The sequence below is a fragment of the Achroia grisella genome, unplaced genomic scaffold (assembly GCF_030625045.1).
Source record: "Achroia grisella isolate CSIRO2021 unplaced genomic scaffold, CSIRO_AGI_Agris_v1 utg1314, whole genome shotgun sequence".
NCBI lineage: Eukaryota > Metazoa > Arthropoda > Insecta > Lepidoptera > Pyralidae > Achroia > Achroia grisella.
The window spans coordinates 1,028,592-1,039,269 of record NW_026712619.1 but is presented as its reverse complement, the minus strand read 5'-3'; the positions used below and the strand labels follow the sequence as shown (position 1 = coordinate 1,039,269).

The 10,678-nt window shown below is 35.5% G+C and overlaps 2 protein-coding genes across 2 annotated transcripts; both read left to right on the top strand.

Moving 5' to 3' along the window:
- Window positions 1–5,700: 5,700 nt before the first annotated feature.
- LOC131855167 (uncharacterized) lies at window positions 5,701–6,678 on the top strand. Its single transcript, XM_059206412.1, has one exon. It carries the CDS (start codon window positions 5,701–5,703, stop codon window positions 6,676–6,678), a length of 978 nt encoding a protein of 325 aa, XP_059062395.1.
- An 85-nt stretch (window positions 6,679–6,763) lies between these two features.
- On the top strand, window positions 6,764–7,621 carry LOC131855166 (ATP-dependent DNA helicase PIF1-like). Its single transcript, XM_059206411.1, has one exon. It carries the CDS (start codon window positions 6,764–6,766, stop codon window positions 7,619–7,621), a length of 858 nt encoding a protein of 285 aa, XP_059062394.1.
- Window positions 7,622–10,678: the final 3,057 nt, after the last annotated feature.

Below are 10,678 nucleotides of genomic sequence, written 5' to 3'. Positions count from 1 at the left end.
TCAGTTTCAGTTACTATTATACATATATTCTTGTGTAAATCAGTCATTTCAGAGTCATCTCTTAACTCCATATTTAAATTCATCAACCCGTGGAGAACAGTACTATAATGAAGCGCATATAAAGACAAGGAACATTGTTGAACGTCAGTATGGGGTATTAAAAAGGCGATATCCAGTATTAGATGTATGGATTCATCTAAAATTTACTACAGCAGTCAATGTTATCCTTGCATGTTGCATATTGCACAACATATGCATATTAAGAAAAGAGCAGGAGCCCCTTCCAGATTTATACGAGTTGATTCGAAATGGCCAAATACCCAGAGCACCTATTACAGGCAATGACTTCAAAGAAATTTACTAACACAATATTTTAGCAATAATAATATTAATATATAATGATATATAATTAATGTATAATAATAATATTAATAAAATACGTGTAAATGAGAACACATTAGCTTTACAAGTCTATCTTTCTCATCAATACTATAAATTTGACTACGTTTCCTTTTCTCGGCCATGGTAATTAGTTTACAAATATTGAATATTAATCTTAAATAAAACACTACATGAAGATCGATGCAAATGTACTTAAAACTTGACTTGGTAGGTCAAAACGGGTATAAGAGAACTGAAACGGTTCTTAGGAATGATAAAACTTTTATAGAAGGTTAATTTCAGAGGCTTGTTGCCTACAACGTCCACTCAATGATCTATAATATATAAAGCTGCATTACGGTGACTCACTGACTGATTGACACAGTTGTTCTCCCAGAAGGAGCGTCCGGGGGTCGAGACGATGTATGGGGGAAAATGTTCCTTTGGCTAGGGTGACCACGAGAAACCGAAATTTGGGAAAATCCAAGATGGCGGCTAACTTTTACAGTTTCGCTCGGATCGATTCCGTTCAAAGAGTGATTTGGCACGTCTCGGCGGGACCCAGAATATGGCGTAAAAACAAAAAATTAAAATCCAAGATGGCGGCGAAAAAATTGCCAAAAACTGGTTGAAAATGTCTAAAGTAAAAGTAGGCTAAGTTACTCCTTATTACATTAGCTCCCTGCCAATAAAGTCCCCTCAAAATTGGTCCAGCCATTTCAGAGATTCGCCGGAACAAACAGACAGACAGACAAAAATTGTAAAAAATGTTATTTTGGTATATGTACCGTATTTATATCCATAGGCATGTACTATAAAAACAGTTCCTTCAATATGACAAGCAGGCACTCTTGAACTTAGAATAAATATTTTTTAGTTCTCTTCCAAATTATTTGAGCGAGTTTTATTTTTTTCTGAACTCCTAGAGATATGAAAGTCTATTTCAGATTTTGATAGCCACTCTAAGTGTTTGTATGATTCTATAGGTCAAATTATTAATGCAACTGAAATGGCAAAAAAGCTGACAGCCCAGCTAATGCTAAATGATAATCATTGCCTTTATATGCCAGTAAATGAACAGCATCACGGATACCACATCATCAAGTGATTCCGTGTGAGAAGAAAACAGAGTATGTAGGTACAAAAGCCAGTCTGGGCGCTTAAGCGATAACTTTCAGACAACCTTTGTGTAGAGGAAAAGTTCTGTCTTTTCTCCTCTACTCAAAGTTTGTCCAGTGGTGGATGGTGCATGAGTGGAATAAAATAAACATAAAAAATAATAGTAATATATAAAATATATATATACATAATATAAATATACAATAATATAATATATTTTTTAATTAATTATTTCATTTCTTGAAATATAATGTAATTTGATTTTCAGGACGATTTAGACATTATGACACTGGACCATTCGATTAAAAAATTTAAAATTTGGAATAATGATGTCATTGTTCTATCTTCTAATACATCCATGTCGGAATCTGATATTATGGTAGGTATTAAGTTTGTCATAAGTATAAAGTTGGTTTTTAAATTGTAATATAAATACGTCTAATTATTACTTAGGCAATTACGATGCAATATTTTGTGTTTAGAAAATAGTAACCTAATCATGTTTGTAAACTAAAATTTATTTGTTTATGAAGATTTTTAAAATTATTTCTTGGAATTTAATTTTATTGTTAATAAAGACTAATTAAATAAGCTTTTGAAAACTTGATGGTGTTGCATTGTTTTATAACAAAGTATCCGTGATTAATTTTCATAGAAATTATATCTTTTGCGAGCAAATTGTAATCTTTTGATAATCGTAATTTTCAAAACATGAACATGAACAAAGGAACATAAACAAAATCTTCTAATTATTTTTCTATATTCTAGAATTCTAAATCGATGGAAGACAGCAATGATATCAATGTCCCAACTGTATGCAAGGAACCCACTTGTCAGCTAATTTCCCTTTGGAGGTTTCTCGGATTGACATGCATTCGGATGAGCCAAGTGTCAGGTGTGTCGCTGCCGTTACCACCCATCAGGGTACTTTGCTGGGTGGTAACAATTTGCAATGTGTAGTGATGTCGGCATGCGGTTTAATTTATTCGTATATTAAGGGCCAGGCTATTTTTACTACTGACGATATCGATTTTATTTTAAACATTGGAAATCATATATATTTAAATGTTGTTCTCCGTGACGCAGAACCTCGACTTATAGAACCAGAGGAAATGCCGACATCATTAGACATGGCACATTATAAAGTAGACTTACGTGTAGAATGGACAGATCAGGAATTGTATCCGTGCTACGAGTCACAATTAAGCAATGCGATAATAGATTTAGAAAATAAAATTCGCACGTTATTTCGTAGACACAATTCCGCAAATAGCGGCTTTCAATTCACCGGCCAAAATGCGACAGTGTCATTTTGGAAATCTAGCGGTAATATTCATACTCAACAGGTAGACGCGACTAGCTCGGATGGAATCTATTATTTGTTTGATTCTCACGCAGTAGATTCAAACCGTACGTACAGTCATCGCAGTGAAGAAAATCGGGCAAGACTGTTTCAAATTAATGGGCTTCATAACTTAGCCCAACTTTTATTATGTAATGCAGCACTAGATGGTCACCAGCGTGAATATGCAATTCACCATATCATGGTGACATCATATGTTCAAAATAATGAGGAACTATCTACTCAATCGGTGATTGTTGTAAATAATGATAAAAGGTTAGATACACCGGTACCTATGTCCTGTATTACTGTTCTTGAAGAAAATAGTAAAGTACATAATATAAAGCAATTGAAAAAATCAGGGCGGCCCTTAAATCTCAAACATGGACCAAAAAAATCAACAAAAGCTCCCATTTGGCAGCATCCATAAAGTACAATGCAACACATAAAAAAGTCCACCAAAATGCTGTTAAGCTATACACTATTATCCATCCAGAGATACACCGTAAAGCTGTGTCTCGCTACATAACAACAAATCCTGAAGTAAATCGTGAAGCAGTAGCTCGATATACTGAATCATACCCAGAGGTACACCGGGACGCTTCACAGCGCTATCGTGAAACTAATCGCGAGCAAATTAATGAATGTGATGCTATGTATAATCGGGTAAGAACCATAGAACCAATTTTAAGAAAAACAGGATTAATAGGCGAGAGATCAGGACAAGGGTTGGACTATATAGTATTATATTCACTTAAAAAGACTTCCTTGGTTGTTAATGATGTTTACAGCTGCCCAGAATGTAGTGCAAAGTTATTTTACGAAGAGAAGGGCAGAGCACAATGGTGCTGTGGAAAAGGACGATTTAATATTATGCATTTACCTCCACTTAGCGAACAATTTTATTCTAGCCAGAAATTCATAACGTACGCTCGAGCGTATAATAATCTGTTTGCTTTTAGTGCTTTGGGTGTTTCACATGGATATCAGCATCCAACGACAGGACTGAGTTTTATTAAAATTCAAGGGCGAACGTACCATAGAGTTTTTGATATGTCCTACACAGAATCCACAAATCCTATCGGACTTTATATTGACGATGGCGAAGAGCGAAAAAGATTGGCACAAAACCGTAATCTCGATCAGAACATTTTGCAGGAGATTACAATTTTTTTAAACACAGTCAGTCCTTTTATCGATTGTTTCAAACGACTCTCTAATGAACCCTCCACAGAGGCACGGCTTGTGTTCGAACGTACTTCTCGTGCCACACACGGAAATATTTTAGGCGATATGCCACGCGGCGATGAAATTGCGGCTATCATTAGTACCGACAGAGAGCAATATGTACCGAGAAGTATTTGTATATGGAAAATTGGAGAAAAAAAACCGCACACAGTCGACATCTTTAATCCATTATATGAAGTATTTCAATATCCATTACTTTATCCACACGGAGTTGTTGGATGGACAATAAATACTCTGGATAATCAGGGCCACATATTGTCACAAGTAAAATACTATAGATGTCTTCTGCTGTCGGAGTCCCGATTTTCGCAACTAGGTCGTCTATCAGAGGAATGGCTTGTAGACATGTACTGTAGAGTCGAGGAAGAACGGCTTCGCTATGTCGCTAATCTGCAGAAATATAATTGCCAAGGAGAACTTCGTCTCGCTCCTTTGGAAGAAATTGCTAGAGATGAAACTGTACAAGGAGAAGGCGGTGTGGTACCAGGTCGTGTATACTTACCAAATACGTTTACGGGTGGTCCACGTTACATGAAATGTAAATACATGGATGCGATTGCAATCGTTAATAGATTGGGAAAACCTTCGTATTTTTTAACGATTACATGTAATCCCAAGTGGAAGGAAATAGTAGTAAACACTTCCTCAAACAGTATCATGCCTTCAGCTTCTATTTGTGCCCGGGTATTTAATTTAAAACTGTCACAATTATTGAGAGATTTACGCAGCGGATCTTGGTTCGGTAAACTGATATATATTTTATATGTAATAGAGTTTCAGAAACGCGGTTTGCCACACGCGCATATATGCTTTCGCGTTGACGGCGGTGGACCGGTTCAGAATGTAGACATTGATAAAGTGGTACGTGCAGATATACCCGCTGAACACGAAGCGGATGGAAGATTGCGCACGCTGGTACTAAAACATATGGTTCATGGCCCATGTGGCATTAATCATCGTACTAATTTGCCGTGTTGGGATGCGGAAAAGCAAAAATGTACCAAACATTTTCCCAAAAAAGAAACCGACACCACCTACACTGATGAAAGAGGTTTTGTAGTATTAAAAAGGAATTCGTCGAACACAGCCAATATCTCATACCGAAATCGTAGTGTGACAGTTAACGACCTATGGGTAGTGCCATATAATGCGGCATTGCTATTAAAATATGATTGTCACATAAATCTAGAAATATCTTCAACGCGGAAAATCGTCAAGTATCTTTTTAAATATATGACAAAAGGCCCAGACGAAGCACGCGTAGCGATTGTTCCAGACGAACTTCGCAACAATGAAATAGAACAATATGTGACCAAACGATATATAGGTGCTTGCGATGCCGCATGGAGAACTTTCGAATTTGATCTCACAGCACGAGAACCTACCATAAAGCAGTTGACGGTACATCTAGAGGGACAGCATACTGTATTTTTCAGACGAGGTCAAGAATCTGAAGCTGTTGAGCGATCTAATTCTGATCTATTGAAATATTTCAATAGACCATCTGAAATAGAATTTGAGAACCTCACGTATCAGGACTTCTAAAGAATGTACAGATATTTTCAATTTGCGGAGGAAAATATTTCGTTACGAAAAGACAACGCAAAGAGATGGTTGCGAGATTATATTGGGTGGCACCGAACAGGGGCGAACAGTTCTATTTAAGAATGCTGTTGAGTTCTTTCCCGTGCCGTGGTTATGCCGACTTGCTAACTTTAGGTGGACCAAATTGTAAAACGTTCCAAGAGGCAGCTCGGGCAGTCGGTATTGCTAACGATGAAGAAGAATACGAGAAATGTATTCAAGAGGCGGCAGCATTTTATAATGGAAAAAAGCTTAGACACTTTTTCGTACTTTTAATTACCAATGGCGCCCCTGCAAGGATTTTGTGGGATAAATTCAAACATCTCATAAGTGAAGATATTTTGGAACGCCAACCAAACGATCAAGAAGATCGCGCGTATAACCAAGCGTTAAAGGAAATTGACCGACTCCTCCGCAAACATGGAAGTCGTCTTCAGGACCAAGGGCTGCCAGTTGTTCGAGACGACACAACAGAATTAGATAGAGAGCGAGTAGAATATAATAATGACAGTTTACGCGAATTCGTTACTCGATGGGTACCATTATTATCGCATGCACAGAAACGCGTATTCGATCACGTCTTAAAGTTATTAGCAACTGACCACTCTTGTGACGAGACACCTCGTACTTTATTTTTGGACGGTCCTTCAGGCACTGGTAAAACATTGTTGCTAAAAGTTATAGTAGCGTATGTACGGGGAATACTGAAAGCTGTTGCAATTTGTACTGCGAGTTCGGGAATAGCTGCACAGAATTACGAAGGCGGTTGCACAGCTCACAGTATGTTCCGATTACCATTAGAAGTGATCGATGACACGAGTCATTGGAGTTTAACCAATGGTACCCAGCGGGCTGAACTAATTCGCGAATCCTCCATTATTATATATGACGAAGCGCCAATTTCGCACAAGTATCTTGTACACATTCTTGACCGGTCACTGCAAGATTTGATGGGCTGCAGAAAAGCGTTCGGAGGAAAAATAATGATTTTCGCTGGTGACTAGGCAAATACCTCCAGTTGTGCCGAGTGCGAGATGTCAAAATGATATTATTCAAGCATCCCTCCAAACATCTTCTTTATGGCATGAAATGACCCAATTTTCTTTGACAGAAGCTCAAAGAACGCGCAACGACGAGGGATATTCAAATTTTTTGTTAAACCTCGGCTCCGGTGCCTGCGAATCACACACTTTTGGCATAGGCAGAAATATCCAAACACTAATTAGTTTACTGCATTTAAATGTGGTTTCCGAACTCGACCATTTGCATGACTTTGTTTTTCCTGGCGATGTGTTGTGCGATCCAGATGAATGCGCGAGTAAAGCAATATTATCCACTCATAACACTAATGTTAGTGATATAAACGCCCATATACTAGAACGCGTTGATGGCGAAATGATTCATTGCTACGGTGTTGATAGCGTAGATGTGGAACATGCCGACGAATTTCATCTGGGTCCCGATATGCTACACAAAGTACAAGCTAAGGGAGTGCCTGATTACGATCTGCGAATAAAAAAGGGCTGCGTCTGCATGATAGTAAGAAATCTCAGCTTTGTAGACCGACTCGTGAACGGTACTAAAGTAGTCGTTGTAGATGTATCGCCAAGACTGGTGACGGTTCGAAAACCGCATGACTCGGAGACTTATAGAATACCAAGGATTTCTTTCAAAGCACCCATTGAACCGGGAAGTCCTATTGAAATGTGTCGTCGACAATTTCCATTGCAAGTATGTTACGCGATGACTGTACATAAAAGTCAAGGACAGACCATAGATAGAGTAGGCGTAGATCTGCGGTCCGATGTGTTCAGCCATGGTCAACTGTATGTCGCCTTAGGTCGAGTACGGCATGCTGAGAACATTAAAATTTTAATTCCCAAAGAGCGAATCGTAAACGGTGTGCCATATGTAAAAAATGTAGTGATTGAAAATTTGTTGACTTAAGCTTAACACATTGACAGCAACAATTAGAACTCACTACCTACATACTTATATAACTTTGGTGGCGGCTTATTAGTTTTTTATGTTTTTATATAATATATTTATATACACTTACGTAGAGTAACGCTATTGCGATCGTTAAAAATGATAAGTTTCGAGCAGTTCAACTTCTTGTATTATAGAATTATATTAAAAAATAACACTCAAGATGTAATGCTTAGTCTTCAAGTATTTTTGACTATCGTAATCGTCCACCACTCTACTTGAAATTCACTCATTCACTATTGACACATTCGTACTCCTATGGAAGAGAGTTGTATATAAATATTAGAAATTAATTTAATTATCATACAAACTATTGAAATATTAATATTCTTATAATTAAAACAAATGTTATATATCGTATTAGACTTTATTAGAAACATATTTTTAAAATTTAATTACCACTTTATTCTTAGATAAATAGTCGATGTTCTCGTGTATATTGTAGATATGTCTTCATTGCCTCATTGTAAATAGATGTGAAGTATAAAACATTACATTATAATTTAAAGTCATTATTCTTAATAGAGTGGTATACTATTATCTACTATTTAATTCAATATTATCATTAGGAGGTACAATAAAATATTTATTCCTGCTTTATTATTATTGAACAATATTATAAAAAAAAATTCATAATAAATTGAAATGGTAAAAATAACAAAATATAAGTATTGTTTACCACTCTATTCTATAGTTCTAATACAGTGGATTATGCCAGTCTTTTTTCTTCTCTAAAATTTTAGAGCACTTGTATATAGTAGTACCTATGAACTTGGGAAAAGACTGGGACACCACTTTAAAAAAAACGCGATGTGATTGTACCTCTTGGGTGTCGTGGAAACCAATCTAATCGACACCCAAAAACATCTCTATTGTATATACAGTTTTAAGTTTATTAATAATATTTTTTGTTTGTTGCATAATATACCTGATGAGATTATTGGAAGATCAACAATGGAAACATTCGAGCACAGAAGTGTACAGAACAATGAAAAATCAATAGCAATTGCAATATCAGTCAGCTGTTACTAAATAATCTTAGTAACATTATGAAGACGTTAAAATTATAAACGAAGCTAACCACCATTATGGTCCACACAAAATATGTTATACATATTTTGTTATACACATTTTGTTGTTAAGTAAATATTATATAATAGAAGAACATCTGTTATACTAATAAAATTCAATTATATTCTATATTTTTTTTTATTAATTATCCTCATAACTGATTCACTCTTCAGTAAGGCCACAGGCCAGTAATATAATGTATAGAAAGGTAGGTTGTTAGGCTTTGTAAAATATAAAAAGTAAAGAAACTTAAAGTCAATAATTCTAAGTACGCTGAATGGTCAACATTAGGTATCAATATAAGTAGGGAAAATATGTATCAATTATATGATATTAGATCATATTTGCGTGATCCTATATTCTATGAATATGTCAAAAATTATTCAAAGTTATTCAAAAAAGTATGTAAGGCTGCCAAGGCACTTTATTTAAAGAATAAAATTAAGTTTTCTAAAAATAAAATAAAAACTACCTGGAATATAATAAATACTGAAACAGGTAACATTAAGTCGCGCCAGTCAGAATATGAGTTAAAAGCAGAAAATGGCGTTATTATTGATAATAATGAACTAGTTGCTCAAACTTTTGATAATTTCTTTTCAACAATACCTCTCAAAGCTACGGAAAATTTAAACTCGTCACCTAGTTTAGCTGAAACATTATTAAAAATACCATAAATCCTTGCGTTCATGACTTTACTTTTCATCATATCAGTTGCTCCTGTGTGATAAAGACGTTCAACGCTCTCAATCTAAAAGGAACTGAGGATATCTGGGGTATGTCAGTTAGAGTCATGAAAACTGTAATAAGTGAAGTTGCTTCACATTTAACTGAAATATTTAATATGAGCATTGATCAAGGTATTTTTCCAGATCTAATGAAAGTGAGTAAAATAATACCGCTATTTAAATCTGGTGACAAAGACAATATATCAAATTTTAGACCTATCTCAATTTTACCAGTATTTAGTAAGATTTTTGAAAAGATACTACTTACACAAATGTTAGCTCATTTTAATACACATGATTTATTTCATAAACAGCAATTTGGATTTATGAGTGGACGGTCTACTACTGATGCAGGCATTAACTTAATACAAAGTATTTTCGGTGCCTGGGAAGATTCACAGGATGCCATTGGTGTCTTCTGTGATCTCTCTAAAGCGTTTGATTGCGTTGACCATAGGATATTATTACGCAAACTAGAGCATTATGGAATTAGAGAAAAATCCTCAGAACTCATTGGATCATATTTGCGCGATAGAATTCAAGTGGTAGACATTAAAGGAAGCAAGTCCAAGGGGTCATTTATAAAAATGGGTGTACCCCAGGGTTCTATACTTGGCCCATTTCTTTTTCTTGTTTATATAAATGACTTACCATACCAGTTTCAAAACATACTTGACATAGTATTGTTTGCTGATGACACATCACTTATTTTCAAAGTGAAAAGAAATACAAAGGATTTTAATAATATAAATATTGCTCTTGAGGATGTTCTAAACTGGTTTACATCAAATAATCTAGCGCTTAATTCAATGAAAACAAAATGTGTTAAATTCTCTTTACCAAATGTAAAACAAGTAACGACAACTGTTAGTATGAATCATCATGTTTTGGACTTTGTTGATGAGACTTCGTTTCTTGGTATTGTTATAGATAATAAATTGCAGTGGGGTCCACATATATTCACACTAGCCAAAAGACTAAGCTCGGCTGCTTTTGCTATCAGAAAAATTAGACAGTTGACTGATACTGCAACAGCGAAACTAGTGTATTTTAGTTACTTCCATAGTATAATGTCGTATGGTATTATATTGTGGGGAAGAGCGGCTGATGTAGAATCAATTTTTATATTACAAAAAAGAGCAATTCGTTCAATTTATAATTTACCGTGTCGCGAATCTCTTAGAGAACGCTTTAAAGAAACAGGTATTCTTACTGT

Coding starts and splice junctions, on each gene's coding strand:
- LOC131855167 (XM_059206412.1), top strand. CDS start 5,701: ATGGTTGCGAGATTATATTGGGTGGCACCGAACAGGGGCGAACAGTTC.
- LOC131855166 (XM_059206411.1), top strand. CDS start 6,764: ATGACCCAATTTTCTTTGACAGAAGCTCAAAGAACGCGCAACGACGAG.